This window comes from Ranitomeya variabilis, chromosome 1, assembly GCF_051348905.1.
Source record: "Ranitomeya variabilis isolate aRanVar5 chromosome 1, aRanVar5.hap1, whole genome shotgun sequence".
Classification (NCBI taxonomy): domain Eukaryota; kingdom Metazoa; phylum Chordata; class Amphibia; order Anura; family Dendrobatidae; genus Ranitomeya; species Ranitomeya variabilis.
The window spans coordinates 243,676,368-243,696,079 of record NC_135232.1 but is presented as its reverse complement, the minus strand read 5'-3'; the positions used below and the strand labels follow the sequence as shown (position 1 = coordinate 243,696,079).

The following is a 19,712-nucleotide window of genomic DNA, read 5'->3' as shown; positions in this document are numbered from 1 at the left end:
GGCCACATCTGGCCCGCTGGCTGTCTGGCCCGCTGGCTGTCTGGCCCACAGACCTAGACAGCCGTGGGGCTGGAAACCAGTGGGTATAGGGAGGCTGTGGGGCTCATGCAGTGTGTATATAGGGAGGCTGTGTGGGGCTCATGCAGTATATATAGGGAGGCTGTGTGGGCCTCATGCAGTGTATATAGGGAGGCTGTGTGGGGCTCATGCAGTATATATAGGGAGGCTGTGTGGGGCTCATGCAGTGTGTATAGGGAGGCCGTGGGGCTCATGCAGTGTGTATAGGGAGGCTGTGTGGGCCTCATGCAGTATATATAGGGAGGCTGTGTGGGGCTCATGCAGTGTGTATAGGGAGGCTGTGTGGGGATCATGCAGTGTGTATAGGGAGGCCGTGGGGCTCATGCAGTGTGTATAGGAAGGCTGTGTGGGGCTCATGCAGTGTGTGTAGGGAGGCTGTGTGGGGATCATGTAGTGTGTATAGGGAGGCCGTGGGGCTCATGCAGTGTATATAAGGAGGCTGTGGGGCTCATGCAGTGTGTATAGGGAGGCTGTGTGGGGCTCATGCAGTATATATAGGGAGGCTGTGTGGGCCTCATGCAGTGTGTATAGGGATGCTGTGTGGGGCTCATGCAGTATATATAAGGAGGCTGTGGGACTCATGCAGTGTGTATAGGGAGGCTGTGTGGGGCTCATTCAGTATATATAGGGAGGCTGTGTGGGCCTCATGCAGTGTATATAGGGAGGCTGTATGGAGCTCATGCTGTGTATATAGGGAGGCTGTGTGGGCCTCATACTGTGTGTATATAGGGAAGCTGTGTGGGCCTCATGCAGTGTGTATAGGGAGGCTGTGGGGCTCATGCAGTGTGTATGGGGAGGCTGTGTGGGCCTCATGCAGTGTATATAGGGAGGCTGTGGGGCTCATGCAGTGTGTATAGGGATGCTGTGTGGGGCTCATGCAGTGTATATAGGGAGGCTGTGGGGCTCATGCAGTGTGTATAGGGAGGCTGTGGGGCTCATGCAGTGTGTATAGGGATGCTGTGTGGGGCTCATGCAGTGTATATAGGGAGGCTGTGTGGGCCTCATGCAGTGTATATAGGGAGGCTGTGGGGCTCATGCAGTGTGTATAGGGAGGCTGTGGGGCTCATGCAGTGTGTATAGGGATGCTGTGTGGGGCTCATGCAGTGTATATAGGGAGGCTGTGTGGACCTCATGAAGTGTATATAGGGAGGCTGTGGGGCTCATGCAGTGTGTATAGGGATGCTGTGGGGCTCATGCAGTGTATATAGGGAGGCTGTGGGGCTCATGCAGTGTGTATAGGGAGGCTGTGGGGCTCATGCAGTTTGTGTATAGGGAGGCTGTATGGAGCTCATGCAGTGTATATAGGGAGGCTGTATGGAGCTCATGCAGTGTATATAGGGAGGCTGTATGGAGCTCATGCAGTGTATATAGGGAGGCTGTATGGAGCTCATGCAGTGTATATAGGGAGGCTGTGGGGCTTATGCAGTGTGTATAGGGAGGCTGTGGGGCTCATGCAGTGTGTGTGTATAGGGAGGCTGTATGGGGCTCATGCAGTGTGTATAGGGAGGCTGTGGGGCTCATGCAGTGTGTGTATAGGGAGGCTGTATGGAGCTCATGCAGTGTATATAGGGAGGCTGTGTGGGCCTCATACTGTGTGTATATAGGGAAGCTGTGTGGGCCTCATGCAGTGTGTATAGGGAGGCTGTGGGGCTCATGCAGTGTGTATGGGGAGGCTGTGTGTGCCTCATGCAGTGTATATAGGGAGGCTGTGGGGCTCATGCAGTGTGTATAGGGATGCTGTGTGGGGCTCATGCAGTGTATATAGGGAGGCTGTGGGGCTCATGCAGTGTGTATAGGGAGGCTGTATGGAGCTCATGCAGTGTATATAGGGAGGCTGTATGGAGCTCATGCAGTGTATATAGGGAGGCTGTATGGAGCTCATGCTGTGTATATAGGGAGGCTGTATGGAGCTCATGCAGTGTATATAGGGAGGCTGTGTGGGCCTCATACTGTGTGTATATAGGGAAGCTGTGTGGGCCTCATGCAGTGTGTATAGGGAGGCTGTGGGGCTCATGCAGTGTGTATGGGGAGGCTGTGTGTGCCTCATGCAGTGTATATAGGGAGGCTGTGGGGCTCATGCAGTGTGTATAGGGATGCTGTGTGGGGCTCATGCAGTGTATATAGGGAGGCTGTGGGGCTCATGCAGTGTGTATAGGGAGGCTGTATGGAGCTCATGCAGTGTATATAGGGAGGCTGTATGGAGCTCATGCAGTGTATATAGGGAGGCTGTATGGAGCTCATGCTGTGTATATAGGGAGGCTGTATGGAGCTCATGCAGTGTATATAGGGAGGCTGTATGGAGCTCATGCAGTGTATATAGGGAGGCTGTATGGAGCTCATGCAGTGTATATAGGGAGGCTGTATGGAGCTCATGCAGTGTATATAGGGAGGCTGTGTGGGCCTCATGCTGTGTGTATATAGGGAGGCTGTGGGGCTCATACGATATACAGAAGGGGCTATACTCTGGTTCAAACGATATATAGGGGATGTCGGCATACTTAATTCTGCGCAATATTGTGATTGATTATATTTAATATTAATATAATTATCAATAATATGATAATTATAATATAGCAATATTAATATTGAGTAGAATTAATTTTGGCCTATTGGTTCAGCTCTCCACAACAGTCACGGTCTCTCATGTGGCCCCTTGGGAAAATTAATTGCCCACCCCTGATCTAGGGGGTTAAAAAGCCTTTATCAGTGCTAACATCAACCATGGTCAAATAGAGCAGTGTGTCGGCTGTAGTATACAGCTGACGTCCAGTGAATGTGTGACAAGGAGTACTGTTCCTCAGGTCAGTAGGAAGCCATTTGCGGCCATTAATGAGCTAAAATGATGCAAGCCTCAATTCCGTGGGAAAATTGTCATATAATTCCTCCTATTTGGAAAAGTTACAGGCTATTTCACAGACAGTTATGGCATGTACTGTGGTATCCACAGCTTCTAGAAAGAGAATGAAAGGTGACTGCTCATTTGTACAGCTTAGAAAGCGCTTCAAAGAAGCCAATGGGTAAACTCGTGATAGGTCTGGGTTGTGTAGGGGGGACATAATTGCACTTTTACGTCTGGAAATACAATGGATATAAAAAGTCTACACACTCCTGTTAAAATGCCAGGTTTTTGTCATGTAAAAACACATAAGATGAAGAATAATTTCAGATTTTTTTCTACCTTTAATGTCACTTATATTCTGTACAAATCCATTGAGAAACTATTTTAATTTTGTTGTTTTTATTTCCGGCCCCCAAATTATTTCAACGTGGTTGCCTTTGTGAATGGTCAATTATAAAAATAAGCACTTTCACATTTAGGTTAAGTTCACACAGGGCGTTTTTGCTGCTTTTTTTTCTGCAGCAAAACCTGAACATCTTGGCAGGAAAGAAGCTGGTTTAGGTGCGTTTTTTTTCTCTTTGTCCATGCCAATGTCCTTGTGTTTTCAGCAGCTAAAAACGAAGCAAATAATGGTACCTGCGTTTTTGTTGCGTTTTTTTTTCAACACCCATTCAAGTCAATGGGTGAAAAAACGCAGCAAAAACGCTGAAAGAAGTTACATGCTCTATGTCCAAAAAACGCACCAAAGCACAAAATCCTGATCACACAAAAAAACAATGTGTGCATGAGATTTCTGAAATCACATAGGCTTTGCTGGTATTGTAAAAAGCAGCTGAAAATTAGCATAAAAAAGCAGCAAAAAAAAGCAACTAAAACGCCCTGTGTGAACTTACCCTTAAGCTACTGTAGTAGTAGTATACAGCTGCCATTATTTACAGTGGATCTGATTAACCCCATATAAGCTTTAGCTGTTCTAGGACGATTTGGCTGACCTAATCTTAGTAGCATTTTATGGAAAAAGCCAAAGTCTGTAACCACTTAAAACACAGCAAAGGGATTTCATTATTGAAAGATAAAAGGAAAAGGGTACAAACAAATTTCCAAGTCATTATATTTACCATGGAACACCATGAAGACTTATCAAGAAGTGGCTTAAGTTTGGCACAACAGTAATATTACCTAGAACTGAGCATCCCTGAAAAAATTAATGAAAAGACCAAAAAAACAGTTCAGGAGGCTGCCAAGAGGCCTACAGCAACATTAAAGGAGCTGCAGAATTTTCGCACAGGCGATGCCCTGGCAATCTCACTGATTGGAGTGCTGCTGCAAGGGATAGTAGGTAAAGTTTGACAAATTCTAATGTGCCATGCTGATTGACTACGTTCAAAATGATTGAATGCGGTCATACATTCAAAGGGTGCTTTAACAATTATTAGTTTAAGGGTGTGCCTATTTATGCAACCACATTTTTTTTTTCTTTCTCCATTGGAAAAGATTTCAGTTTATTTTTCTATTGACTTGTATTGATTATGGCTGATATTAAAGGTGAAAATGATTCTTGGTATAATTTTTTTTGTTGTCAAAAACTGGCATTTTAACAAGGGTGTGTACACCTTTTATGTTCACAGTACCTCTTTATAGGGGTGTTTCCATCTTGTATATTTATGTAGAACCCACACAATGTGTGATAAGTGGGTAGTAAATGTGTGTCCTACCACATGCATGTATCTCGAGAATGGCGTGCTGCTGTCAGTGCAGAAGTGCTAGAAAGTTTCCGACAAAGAAAAGGGAATCACAGCCACCTCTCCATTGACGGCAATGTCACGGTCCCATTCTGGACATAGATGCAGGTCCTATTTTCGGGACCCGCATCTCCTGCATCCTTTGGATATGCCACAAATATATACAATGGAAATGTCTCTTTTAGGCTACGTTCACATTTGCGGCCAGCGCCGCAGCGTCGGGCGCCGCAGCGGCGCCGCATGCGTCATGCGCCCCTATATTTAACATGGGGGCGCATGGACATGCGGCGCACTTGCGTTTTGCGCCGCATGCGTCGCTGCGGCGCCCGCGTCAGGGCGCAGAGGACGCAGCAAGTTGCATTTTTGCTGCGTCCAAATTCAATGAAAAAAATGACGCATGCGGCGCAAAACGCAGCGTTGTGCATGCGTTTTGCTGCGTTTTTGTTTGCGTTGTGCGCTGCGGCGCCGACGCTGCGACGCACAACGCAAATGTGAACGTAGCCTTAGAGATTACATATCACTTGTGAGGAAAAACACAAAAAGTGACAAATTCTAAGCGTTTTCTTAAATACATGTCATTAGTAAGTCAGAGGATTTCCAGAGCCCAAAATCTCGTGAGATTCTTTTCCATGGAAGATACTGTCTGAAGGGTGGTTAAATCTAAACCGCATCTGAATGCCAGATAGAGCTTTGTGCTCAGATCTGTCAAGATTTGTGATGGACTTAGGCTAAGTTCATATTAGCGTTTGAGTCAGCGGTGCGGTGCTGCGGACTTCTTTCCTTAAGCTCCGCCTACTACCGCATGCGTCCTGCGTACCTATCTTTAATATTGGGTACGCAGGGACAAGCGTTGGATGCGTCCGCGTGCCTCATTTTGACGTGACCGCTGAACGCAAGAAAATGCATCATGTTGCTTTCGGTGGGCACGTTAAAACTACGCACGTGGACGCATCCGCATACAACGCATGTCCCTGCGTACCCAATGTTAAAGATAGGTATGCAGAAGGAGGCGGAGCTAAGGAAAGAAGTCCGCAGCACAACGCTGTGGACTCAAACGCTAATGTGAACCCGGCCTTAACAATTCTTATGTGATTGTAGATTTGCCAGTGAATGGCCCTTAATTTGTGGCTGCCAAACGGGAGCACAGCAGTCTCCTACATAATGGCATACATGGCTTCTTTTTTGATTTGTCAGTTTGGCGTGATATTATTGTTACGGTGTGACACGCTTGACTTCCTGCCAGGCCAGCTAATCGAAAAAAGAGCCACAGATGCTGGCAGGTAGGCAGTTCACTGCATTCCCATCTGGCAGCCACAGAATCACGACTGGCCTGAGTACTGCGAATCCTAAGCCTTAACCCTTTGCTTGCTAGTCCATATGATATGATGGGAGAACCCATTTGGCTATTTTTCTCAAAAAGACATCAAATGCAAAGTGAAAACGTGAGAAATTCATCAATATACTCCAACAAGCAGTAAATCCACGATACTCAATTCAGACAACAATTTTTATTTCAGTTAAAGGGAAACTGTCAACAGGTTTTCACTAACGCATGTGAGAGCAGCATGATGTAGGGGCAAAGACCCTTATTCCAGCTATCTATCACTTACTGGGCTGCTTGCTGCAGTTTTGATAAATCACCTCTGCTGCAGACCTAGCAGTGCTCTGAATGCTGAGCTCTGTATAACCCCGCCCACACCACTGATTGGCAGCCTTCTGTGTACACTGTGCATCAGCAGAAAGCTGCCAATCAGTGCTTGGGGCGGGGTTTTACAGAGGTTCTAACTACATAGCAGCAGGTTTACTAGTCCTCTGGTGATAATCTCCTGCTATTAAAACACTCATGTTATCAAAACTACAGTAAGGTGACTAGTAAATGACACATTGCTGGGATCAAGGTCTGTTAAAGAACCTTCTAATGAATATTGCAGCAAGAGACTTCTTACCAGCAGCTCAGTCAAGTTTTAAAATGTGTTTGTCTCTGTTTTGGTACCTACATTATGCTTCTCTCAGATTTGCCTGCTAAAACTTTGTGACACATTACTGTTTAAATAGTGTTTGTACGATTATACAAATTAGCGTTTTAGAGCCCTGTTTGTCATTTTGTTATTTTCTGTTTCTTTTCTTTACATTTGAACTATGACTCTCATCATAGGGTGAAATGATAAACAATATTGAGAAGAATGTTGAAAACGCTGCTGATTACATTGAACATGCCAAAGAAGAAACCAAGAAGGCCGTAAAATATCAGAGCAAATCGCGCAGGGTAGGTTACCGTAATTGTTACAAACCGACGGGCTCCTTTTCTTTATCCGTAGAAGCCGGTCACATTGCAGCTTTAGTAAAGAATAGTAAATAAGTGATGATGTTGGCTCGCTTAGGAGTTGTATAGCAAGTCATCTAGCCAAGTTGCAGCAAACTTTTTATTAATTTAATATTTTTCTGCTTACAGAAAGGATGGATCGTTGCCATTTTAGTATTGGTGGTGATTGGCATAATTGCCTTGATAATAGGTTTATCAGTTGGTCTCAAATGAACACTTTATAATTCAGCATCTGCCCATGAGGCAGTAAGTAACCATTTTTTTCATTTTTTTGTACTCTTATTATACCATCAACTTGGAAGAAATGAATTTATCAGATTACTTGCTGTAATTGGTTTATGTCAGGGGCATACTTACACATACATCATATAATTAGGTAAATTTAACACTAGCCTTTTGTAAACCAGGTTGATTGTATAAAGAGTGACTTATGGGTGTAGTGCACACTATATGTCAGCCCTGCTTGTACACGGTGGTTGGGACAAATATGTGCACTTCAGTTCTAACATCTACTTCTCTGTCGTTAATTTAAATAATGTTTATGGTGAATGGTTTTGAGAACTTTCTAATACCTCTGGTGACGGGTCCACATCACTGTTACAATGTGGTTTGTCGGCTTTTCTTAGTTGCACATTGGAAATTCTGCAATCAATGAGTTGCACAAAGTCAAAAAAGAGCAAGAAATATACGTACGCACAAACATACATATGACTTAAATGTATTCTTAATATCCAGCATCATGAATAGGGAATAGTATGCCACCAACTGTGTTTCCCAACATTCGGCCTCTTGGATTACCACCACTTTGCTTTTTATTTCCTGATGCATGATGCGATGTGACTTCACCAAACCAAAACACAAGGATTCCTAAAATATAACTTTTAATATTCAAAGTTAAAATACACAGTTCTAAAATTGAGGACAATGCAATGAAAAATATCACAAGGGAACTAACTGACCCCTGTCAAAACCCTACTCCTATCCACTACCTATTTGCGGGGGTAGGCACCCTAAGTTTCTGCGGTTGGTGCCCCCGCTCATCGAAGGCTGGCCCTATAAGCCCTAGACATACCCTATAAAGCCTAGAAAGGTAATGTCACAAATATGAACCCAAAACCAAAAATATCAGAAAAAATTAGCAAAAATAGTATAAATGAATAAGAAAAAATTAGAAAAAACAAACTAAACAAAAAAACACAAAAATTAGTGTTTTTTACCCAAGCTGAAGACCCTAAATAGGCTGTTCACATATCGTATACTTTTTGGGGTATATAGTACGAGAAAATAGAAAACCCCAATCACCTCATTTTCAATGATCTGCAAACCAAAAATATCATAAAAAATTAGCAAAAATAGTATAAATAAAAAAATAGAAAAAATTAGAAAAAACAAACTCAACAAAAAACAAAAGTTAGTCTTTTTTGCTCAAGCTGAACATCCCACATAGAGTGTTCACATATCGTATATTTTTGGGGTATTTTGTACAAGATACGAATTGAAAAAACCCCAATCACCTCATTTAATGATCTACAGATTCTTCTTTAAGCAAAAATATCATAAAAAATTAGCAAAACTTGTATGAAAAAACATAATATAAAAAATAATCAGAAACATACAAAACAAAAAAACAAAAAAACTGAAGAATAATTCAGTAGCCAACAGCTTGGATGCCCCAATAAGGTATATAGACCAGATATAACTGTTTTTTTGGGCCAATAGAAAAAGGAAAATATTAATGTCCCATTTATGCAAGAAAACTCAATTATGGGGAACCACTCAAAAGACAAAAAAATATCTATATATGGTTCTCACACAGTGGTGGAATCAGCAAAAAGCTATGTCCATACACAAAGCCACCTTTAGTGTCATGGCTAGTTCAAAAAGGTCATTTCAAAAGAGTGGAAATACCAGAATATGCTACAATTCTCATCCCAAAAATGTGGGTATATCATATATCAAAAAGAGTCATTCTGATGGCAATATCATATATGAGCCAGATAAAGCGTTTTTTTTTTTTTTTGACACGGAGAGAAGAGATGAGGATATGGTCCATCCAATATGTTAAAATGTGACTTCCAACCCCTGCCAGCCACAAAATACTTTCTCTTGAGTGATATATGTTCTGTAAGTAGCCACTACAGTTGTATGACATTGTAATAGATTGCACGTCATTGCACCACCATGTAAACACCAGAGTGTTGGGAAAACAAGATTTTCCAAAGGAATAAGACAAAAGCTGGACGGTAAGTATATTAGATTAGTTGATCTTTCATTTGGGACAGCTGTTTTTTTTTCCCCACAGCTGGAGTGGCGCTTTAAATACAAGTCTACGGCCCGCAGTCACATACTCACCTTCCAGTGTTTTCAACGTTTTTTGTCACTGCTTTATTACTTCTGATTTGGCTGAAAGTCAGAAGCTACACCACAAGCTCCCAATGCAAGTCTATGAGAGCCAGAACGAGGCTCTCATAGACTTGTATTAAAAAGTGACCTCTGCGCCGCTCCATGAAATACTGGCGCTTCCTGGCAGGTCTCATTTCTCCAGAGACCAATGGAAGCAGCAGTGAAAACAGATGAAAATGCCAGAAGAATCAGAAAGTGGGAAAGGGACTTGCATTTAAAGCACCACTACAGCAGTTCAATTTAAAAAAAAATGCTGGAGTGGTGCTTTAAGAAGCTTCTTTTAAAACTTGCTTTGGGAAGGGATTGTTCTTATCACTCCAATCACCCACCAATCCAGCACAAGTGTTCTTGTAGTCTCTGCCAGGACCAGATGAGTCGATCTTGTCCATTTAGTCACCTTCCTCCTGAGACCACTGATTGGTTGCAGGAACAAATGACTGGTAGATGGTATGTCATTGCTCCAGAATGGAATGAAAGGGTTAGGAGTGGTATTTAACATTTATTTCCTATTTTATGCTGATCTCAAGACAGTTCTTAAAATAAAGTTGTTTAAACCTCTTTAAGTATTAACCTTTGTTCTCATTCTTACCGTGCACTTGTGCACATTCATACAGAGACATGTAAAAGTTTGTGCACCCCTGCTCATAATTACTGTTATTGTGAACAGTTAAGCAAGTTGGAAATTTAATGATCTCTAAAAGGCCTAAATTTAAAGATGACACATTTCCTTTGTATTTCACCTTTAGAGATTTGTGTGCTAGATAACTTTGAATAAGCTTTCAGACCTTAATTAGCCAGTTAGGGCTATGGCTTGTTCACTATCATTGTTAAAAAAGGCCAGGTGATGCAAGTTTCCAAACTTTATAAAAACCCAGCCTCCTCTAACCTTGTGCACAAAAAACCCAGCAGCCATGTGTTCTTCTAAGCAGCTGCCTAGCACTGTGAATATGAAAATGGTGGTGGCCTACAAAGCAAAAAGAAGGCTATAAGAAGATAGCAAAGCGGTTTCAAGTTGCCCTTTCCTCAGTTTCAAATGTAATTAAGAAATGGCAGTTAACGGGAACCATGGAGGTCAAAGTAAGGTCTAGAAGACCATGCAAAATTTCAGTGAGAGCTGCTCTTGGATTGCTAGAGAGGTAAATCCGAACCCCCGTTTGACTGAAAAAGAACTTCAGAAATATTTAGCAGATTCTCGAGTTGTTACATTGTTCTGTTGTTCAGAGACACCTGCCCAAATATGGCTTTCACGGAAGAGATTTCAGAAGAAAACCTCTCCTGCATCCTAACCATAAAATTCAGCATCAGAAGTATACAAAAGAACATCTAAACAAGCCTGATGCACTTTGGAAACAAGTCCTGTTAACCGATGAGGTGTTAGAACTCTTTGGCTACAATGATCAAAGTTATGTGTGGAGAAAAAAGGGCATAGAATTTCAGGATAAGAACATGTCGCCAACCATTTAAGCATGGGGTTGGATCAATCCTGCTTTGAGGTTGTGTTGCAGCCAATGGCATGGGGAACATTTCACGGGTAGAGGGAAGAATGGATTCAATGACATTTCAACAAATTCTTGATGCAAACATCACACCATCTGTAAAAAAGGTGAAGTTAAGAACTGGATGGCGTCTACAAATGGATAATGATCCTAAACACACATCAAAATCCTCAACTGACTTCTGCAAAAGGCACAAGGTAAAGGGTTTACAATGGCGCTCACAGTCCCCTGATCTGAACATCATTGAAAATCTGTGGCTAAGCCTCAAAATATCAGTGCATGCAAAACGATCCAGAAATCTTGCAGAAATGGAAGAATTTTCCAAGGAAGAATGGATGAAAAATCCCTCCTCCAAGAATCGAAAAACTCTTGTCTTGCTACAAAAAGTGTTTACAAGCTGTGATAATTTCAAAAGGCGGTGCTATTAGGTACTAGCCATGCAGGATGCCCAAATTTTGCAGCTGCCTATTTTACCTTTTGTAATTCTTAACCCCTTAACGACCGCCGATACGCCTTTTAACGGCGGCCGCTAAGGGTACTTAAACCACAGTGCCGTTAATTAACGGCACTGTGGAAAAAGTGAATAGCGCCCCCCAGAGTCGGATTTTCTCTGGGGTCTCGGTTGCCGAGGGTAGCCGAGACCCCAGAGAACATGATTCGGGGGGTTTTTACCGACCCCCGAGTTGCGATCGCCGGTAATTAACCGTTTACCGGCGGTCGCAACAAAAAAAAAAAACAACGCGATTTGCCATTTAATTTCTCTGTCCTCCGATGTGATCGCACATCGGAGGACAGAGAAATAGTGTCCCCGATGGCCCCGAATAGTCCCCCAATACTCACCTATCTCCCCCGGTGCTCCTCGTGGCTCCCGATGGGTGCCGCCATCTTTTTTCCGGGAAAAAATGGCAGGCGCATGCGCAGTGCGCCCGCCGCCCGGCATCCGGAAGATCTTTGGGGTCTCGGCTGCCGGGGGTAGCCGAGACCCCAAAGATCATGATCGGGGTCGGTTTTTACCGACCCCTGTTTTGCAATCGCCGGTAATTAACTGTTTACCGGAGACCGCAAAAAAAAAAAAAAAAAAGCGATCTGTAATTCTCTGTCCTCTGATGTAATCGCACATCAGAGGACAGAGAAATAGGGGGATTCGGGGACCCTATCATACTCACCCGGTGTCCCCGGGTCCTCCTGCGTCTCCTCTTGCCCGCCGGCTTCTTCCTCGACAAATAAAATGGCGGGCGCATGCTGCCATCTGCCGGCCGGCAGGAGAGACGAGTTGGGGCTAAAATTAGGGCTAGGGTTAGGGTTAGGGTTGGGGCTAAATTTAGGGTTAGGGTTGGGGCTAAATTTAGGGTTAGGGCTAGGGTTAGGCTACTTTCACACTAGCGTTTTTTGGCTTCCGTCGCAATGCGTCGTTGGAGAAAAAACGCATCCTGCAAAAGTGCTTGCAGGATGCGTTTTTTCTCCATTGACTTGCATTAGCGACACATTGCGACGGATTGCCACACGTCGCATCCGTCGTGCGACGGATGCGTCGTGCTTTGGCGGACCGTCAGCACAAAAAAAGCTACGTGTAACTTTTTTTGTGCGACGTGTCCGCCATTTCCGACCGCGCATGCGCGGCCGGAACTTCACCCCCGCCTCCCCGCACCTCACAATGGGGCAGCGGATGCGTTGAAAAAACAGCATCCGCTGCACCCGTTGTGCGGCGCTTACAACGCTAGCGTCGGTACGTTGGCCCGACACACTGCGATGGGCCGAGTACGACGCTAGTGTGAAAGTAGCCTTAGGCTTCTTTCACACTTGCGTCGGTACGGGGCGGTCGCAATGCATTGGCCCGACGTACCGACGCACGTTGTGAAAATTGTGCACAACGTGGGCAGCGGATGCAGTTTTTCAACGCATCCGCTGCCCAGTCTATGTCCTGGGGAGGAGGGGGCAGAGTTACGGCCACGCATGCGTGGAAATGGCGGACGCGACGTACAAAAAAAAGGTTACATTGAACTTTTTTTGTGACGACGGTCCGCCAAAACACTACGGATCCAGTGCACGATGGACGCGACGTGTGGCCATCCGTCGGTAATATAAGTCTATAGGCAAAAAAGGCATCCTGTGGGCACATTTGCAGGATCCATTTTTTGTCTAAAACGACGGATTGCGACGGATGCCACACAACGCAAGTGTGAAAGTAGCCTTAGGGTTGGGGCTAAAGTTAGGGCTAGGGTTAGGGTTAAATTTAGGGTTAGGGTTGGGGCTAAAGTTAGGGTTAGGGCTAGGGTTGGGACTAAAATTAGGGTTAGGGTTGGGGCTAAAGTTATGGTTAGGGTTGGGGCTAAAGTTAGGGTTAGGGTTGGGGCTAAAGTTAGGGTTAGAGTTGGGATTAGGGTTAGGGTTTGGATTAGGGTTGGTATTAGGGTTACGTTTGGGATTAGGGTTGGGATTAGGGTTACGTTTGGGATTAGGGTTGGGATTAGGGTTACGTTTGGGATTAGGGTTGGGATTAGGGTTAGGGTTGGGATTAGGGTTAAGGTTAGGGTTGGGATTAGGGTTAGGGGTGTATTGGGATTAGGGTTAGGTTTGAGGTTAGGGTTGAGATTAGGGTTAGGGGTGTGTTGGATTTAGGGTTTTGATTAGGGTTATGGTTAGGGTTGAGATTAGGGCTGTTTTGGGGTTAGGGTTGTGATTATCGTTAGGGTTGTGATTAGGATTATGGATCGTGTTGAGATTAGGGTTAGGGGTGTGTTGGAGTTAGGGTTGGAGTTAGAATTGGGGGGTTTCCACTGTTTAGGTACATCAGGGGGTCTCCAAACACGACAGCCAATTTTGCACTAAAAAAGTCAAATGTGCTCCCTCCCTTCTGAACTCTGCCGTGCGCCCAAACAGTGGTTTACCCCCACATATGGGGCATCAGCGTACTCGGGATAAATTGGACAACAACTTTTGGGGTCCAATTTCTCCTGTTACCCTTGTGAAAATAAAAACTTGGGGGCTAAAATCTTTTTTGTGGGAAAAAAAATATTTTTTTATTTTCACTACTCTGCATTATAAACTTCTGTGAAGCACTTGAGCATTCAAAGTTCTCACCACATATCTAGATAAGTTCCTTAGGGGGTCTAGTTTCCAAAATTTGGTCACTTGTGGGGGGTTTCTACTGTTTAGGTACATCAGGGGCTCTGCAAATGCAACATAACACCCACAGACGATTCTATCAAAGTCTGAATTCCAAAATGGCGCTCCTTCTCTTCCGAGCTCTGCCATGTGCCCAAACAGTGGTTTACCCCCACATATGGGGTACCAGCATACTCAGGACAAATTGGAGAAGAAATATTGGCGTCCAATTTCTCTTGTTACCCTTGTGAAAATAAAAACTTGGGGGCTAAAAAATCTTTTTTTGTGGGAAAAAAATATATTTTTTATTTTCACTACTCTGCATTATAAACTTCTGTGAAGCACTTGGGCATTCAAAGTTCTCACCACATATCTAGATAAGTTCCTTGGGGGTCTATTTTCCAAAATGGGGCCACTTGTTGGGGGTTTCTACTGTTTAGGTACATTAGGGGTCTGCAAACGCAACATAACGCCCGCAGACAATTCTATCAAAGTCTGCATTCCAAAACGGCGCTCCTTCCCTTCCAAGCTCAGCCATGCGCCCAAACAGTGGTTTACCCCCACATATGGGGTACCAGCATACTCAGAACAAATTGGACAACAACTTTTGGGGTCCAATTTCTCTTGTTACCCTTGTGAAAATAAAAACTCGGGGGCTAAAAAATCTTTTTTGTTAAAAAAAAAAATATATTTTTTATTTTCACGACTCTGCATTATAAACTTCTGTGATGCACTTGGGCATTCAAAGTTCTCACTACACATCTAGATAAGTTCCATGGGGGGTCTAGTTTCCAAATTGGGGTCACTTTTGGGGGGTTTCTACTGATTAGGCACATCAGGGGCTCTCCAAACGCGACATAGCGTCCGATCTCAATTCCAGTCAATTTTGCATTGAAAAGTCAAATGGTTCTCCTTTGCTTCCGAGCTCAGCCATGCGCCCAAACAGTGGTTTACCCCCACATATGGGGTGTCAGCATACTCAGGACAAATTGTACAACAACTTCTGGAGTCCATTTTCTCCTGTTACCCTTGTGAAAATAAAAATTTGGAGGCAAAAAGATCATTTTTGTAGAAAAAATTCGATTTTTTTTATTTTCACGGCTCTACGTTATAAACTTCTGTGAAGCACCTGGGGGTTTAAAGTGCTCACCACACATCTAGATAAGTTCCTTAAGGGGTCTAGTTTCCAAAATGGTGTTATTTGTGGGGGGTTTCCACTGTTTAGGCACAACAGGGGCTCTCCAAATGTGACATGGCGTCCGATCTCAATTCCAGCCAATTCTACATTGAAAAAGTAAAACGACACTCCTTCTCTTCCAAGCTCTGCGGTGCGCCCAAACAGTGGTTTACCCCCACATATGGGGTATCGACGTACTCAGGAGAAATTGCACAACAACTTTTGTGGTCTAATTTCTCCTGTTACCCTTGTGAAAATAAGAATTTGTGGGCGAAAAAATCATTTTTGTGAAAACAAATGCGATTTTTTATTTTCACGGCTCTACGTTATAAACCTATGTGAAGCACTTGGGGGTTCAAAGTGCTCACCACACATCTAGATAAGTTCCTTAAGGGGTCTAGTTTCCAAAATGGTGTCACTTGTGGGGAGTTTCCACTGTTTAGGCACATCAGGGGCTCTCCAAACGCGACATGGCGTCCGATCTCAATTCCAGCCAATTCTGCATTGAAACAGTCAAACGGCGCTCCTTCTCTTCCAAGCTCTGCGGTGCACCCAAACAGTGGTTTACCTCCACATATGGGGTATCGGCGTACTCAGGAGAAATTGCACAACAAAATTTGTGGTTAAATTTCTGTTTCTACACTTGTGAAAATTAAAAAAAATGGTTCTGAAGTAAAATGTTTTCAAAAAAAGTTAAATGTTCATTTTTTTCTTCCACATTGTTTCAGTTCCTGTGAAGTACGTAAAGGGTTAATAAACTTCTTGAATGTGGTTTTGAGCAGCTTGAGGGGTGCAGTTTTTAGAATGGTGTCACACTTGGTTATTTTCTATCATATAGACCCCTCAAAATGACTTCAAAGGTGATGTGGTCCCTAAAAAAAACATGGTGTTGTAAAAATGAGAAATTGCTGGTCAACTTTTAACCATTATAACTCCCTAACAAAAAAAAATTTTGTTTCCAAAATTGTGCTGATGTAAAGTAGACATGTGGGAAATGTTATTTATTAACTATTTTTTGTGACATATCTCTCTGATTTAAGGGCATAAAAATACAAAGTTTGAAAATTGCAAAATTTTAAACTTTTTTGCCATATTTCCATTTTTTTCATAAATAATCGCAAGTAATATCGAAGAAATGTTACCACTAACTTGAAGTACAATATGTCACAAAAAAACAATCTCAGAATCAGCGGGATCCGATAAAGCGTTCCAGAGTTATAACCTCTTAAAATGACAGTGGTCAGAATTGTAAAAATTGGCTCGGTCACTAAGGGGTTAAATTGTAAAAAATGAAAATATTTATATACATTTATTACCAAAATACCAGAGAAATTTCATCTTTTACTTTAGCCCCTTGAGATTTCTTCTTCGACTTGCTTAACTGTTCACAATAAGTGATTTTGATCAGGGGTGCCCAAACTTTTACATGCCACTGTATGTGGCAGATTGTTTTGAGATCCCCACCCCTTTACCCTCCCTCCATCCCCCCAAAAAGCACATGAATTATGTAGAAATTGAGGGAATGCTACAGATTTTCAAATGCAAGTATGTTAGGGATTTCCCATAGACATGATGCATATTGTGCCTATAGATAAAGGCACACCAAAAATGTTGTACTTTATGACAAAATAATGTAGGTTTTAACAACACTGTCAATTGTGCCCATGTTGTAGCGCTAGAATTTGAAAAATCAGCAGGTAAAACACACTGCGTTTTACCTGCAGATTACCCGCGGATTTCCTGCGGTTTTTGTGCCGATTCCACCTGCGGTTTTACACCTGCGGATCCCTATTGAGGAGCAGGTGTAAAACGCTGCAGAATCCGCAGAAAGAATTGACATGCTGCGGAAAATAAACCGCAGCGTTTCCGCGCGGTATTTTCCGCAGCATGTGCACTGCGAATTTTGTTTTCCATAGGTTTACATTGTACTGGAAACCGGATGGAAAACTGCTGCGAATCCACAGCGGCTAATCCACTGTAGATCCGCAGGCAAATCCGCACCATGTGCACATACCCTCAGAGTTTTTAGATGTCCTCACTCACACCACAGCTCTCTGTGTACATTGTCTAATGACAGTGAGCTGCTAATCAGTGCTGGGGGAGGAGTTGGACCAGGACAGAAGTGGGCACCTAGTTATATAGTGATAATCTTCTGCTGATAAAACATTCATTGTATTGAAACAGCCTACTAAGTGACACATCGCTGAAATGCACATCCTGGCCCCTACCTCATGCTGTCTTGAGATTAAATAGCAAAATCTGCTGACAGATTCCTTTTAAGTGTATCTTGTTTGAAGCCATATTCCAATTTCTGTTTATGCATATATTTATTCATTCGCGTTTTATCTTTCCAGAAAATGATCTTCATTATCATCTGTGTAGTCGTCTTGGTGCTAATTCTCATAATCATCCTGGCTACAACTTTGACATAACGATTCCACAAAGAATTTCTTCTGCCGTACCACCTCGTCGCTCAGCTTTGCACCAGAAGCCTTTATATAGGTACTTGGCTGCCTTAGTGACAAACTTGACCACCTGTTTTTTTTTGTTTGTTTGTTTTCTATGCCATGTATGTTAGCTTGTTACTATGAGAGAATTGATGTACAGGGTCAAAAATTAAGCATGATCTGTATGAAAGCAGAGCAGTACATTCGTAACCAACAATTTGCTTAACAAAGAATGTTTTTGGATTGTTTTTTTTTGTTTGTTTTTTTAAGGAAAAAAAATTATAATTTTGTCTTTATTTTGAGCCATGGCACTTTATTGCTGCTATAAAGTAGATCTAACAATGTTTTGTAACCATTTCATGTTTTGTTCTTTCCAATCCTTTTGCAAGTGCAGACCTCAAGTGTGGCTGCACCCAGTGTTAATTTTGTGTGTCTCACAGTACTGTATATTAAGGAATAATTACGTGGTTGTGAGCCCTCCCTGACTGATTTATTGTTGAACTTGGTTCAGTGTAACTTATTAAAAAGACCAATACCTTTAATAGAGATCCTAAGACATTGTTTACATAACTAGTTATTTTCACCCTTCGGATCGCCTTTATGTCCCCACTTCTACGTGCTTGCATTAATACCATGTCTGCAGTCTTCTGCTTTGTCTTCCTATTTTTCACCTATGTTTTATGCCAATATTATTCATTTTTATGATTGCATTCAGTTAAGGTGGCCCTGCACATTAGGTAACGGTTGGTCAAACATGGCAATTTCTGATGACTATTTAATGTATTGAGTGTCCTGACTTTCCTCACTGGCAGATGGTAAAGTAAAAAAAGGATCAGTTACAGTCCTTTGTTTCTGTAAAAGATGGTCAGCAGTACATCCCCTGGTGTAAACTATGGATGTGCTGCCTACAATGATGTTAACTGCATGCCAGGAGTGGAAATGAATTATCATTTGTAAAAGCCACCCTCCTGATCATTGTTACATATACATCAAAGTAACAAGCGCCGATTTCCTAGAACACTAATCGGGGCTCATTGAGGAAACTGTACCTACTTGTGTAAAAGGACACGAAGATGCTGACAGAGCAGTCTGTTTTAATATTTGATTATGCAGCAAAAAAATTGATTAAAAAAAAACAACTGAATACCTGTGTTGGATCCAACCTGGATATCTGTTAAAAAATACATCTGTCTGGATGCAGTTACAGAGAAATACATGTGTAGTTAGCCTTGTCATAGGCATTGAGTGTTAGTCTGTGTTGGAATTCAGTCTCCTAATGTTTGCTGCCTTAGGAAGCATGGACAAGACAGGTTGGATTTTATTAGTTCAATCTTATTGTATAGCCTGAGGCCAGCTACCATTGAAAATTCATGAATGCTTAGCCAAGCGTGCAATGTCTGTATAGCCCTATGGTCATTTTCACTTCCTTCTAGTGTAGCAGTAAGGATTACCATCTAGTTTATCTACTGGCAATGTGAACTGTAATGTATCATACCAGATATAGGCTTACTGGTGTATATTGAGCAACATTCCATGGATCTAGAGTAAACATTAGGATATTAATTTATACCGAAAATGCAATATTGTAAAATATAGCTTCTTCTGAAATCTTTCTTTCCTCATACGGATGTCTGCACGTTGACTAGTGGTGTATCTTCACCTTATCAACTGCCATTGTTAGATCTTCAAGTTGAGCCACAATGACAGATAAAACAGAGGGTCTAACGTTTCTGTCCTTTTATGCTTCATTGTATACATACCTAATATAACTTTAAAAGGGTATTTCCATCTTAGACATTCATGGCCTATCCACAAGAATTCGAGATGTGGCTTCCACCTCCCTCAAGAACTTGTCTTGCATGCCGGTCCCACCTACTTTACCAGGCATTTATGGTAAATCCTTTGCATATGCCATAAACGTCGGAGCTAATAACCCTTTGATTGGGGCAGATTTATTAGTGATGCGGCTGTCAGGCTAAGCTAGAACTGTTATGCCCTTAGTTATTGGAGCCAGAGAAGGCTATGTTTTCACCTGTCACATTTTAATTCAGAAATTTCAGCGACTTTTCCATCTAAATGGGGTTTGTTCAATCCATACACAT

The 19,712-nt window shown here is 42.7% G+C and overlaps 1 protein-coding gene across 3 annotated transcripts in view; it reads left to right on the top strand.

Annotated features, from left to right (window-relative positions):
• The window catches only part of STX2 (syntaxin 2), a 107,838-nt gene extending 89,089 nt beyond the window's left edge, over positions 1-18,749 (top strand). For 2 of the 3 annotated variants that reach the window (XM_077293308.1, XM_077293311.1), the window contains 3 exons: positions 6,815-6,925; positions 7,112-7,228; positions 17,518-18,749. In XM_077293308.1, the coding sequence (XP_077149423.1) occupies positions 6,815-6,925; positions 7,112-7,195 (195 nt within the window). In that variant the 3' untranslated portion in view covers positions 7,196-7,228; positions 17,518-18,749. The remainder of the gene's footprint in view (positions 1-6,814; positions 6,926-7,111; positions 7,229-17,517) is intronic. The other variant, XM_077293309.1, reaches the window with a different exon arrangement.
• The last annotated feature ends 963 nt before the right edge of the window (positions 18,750-19,712 follow it).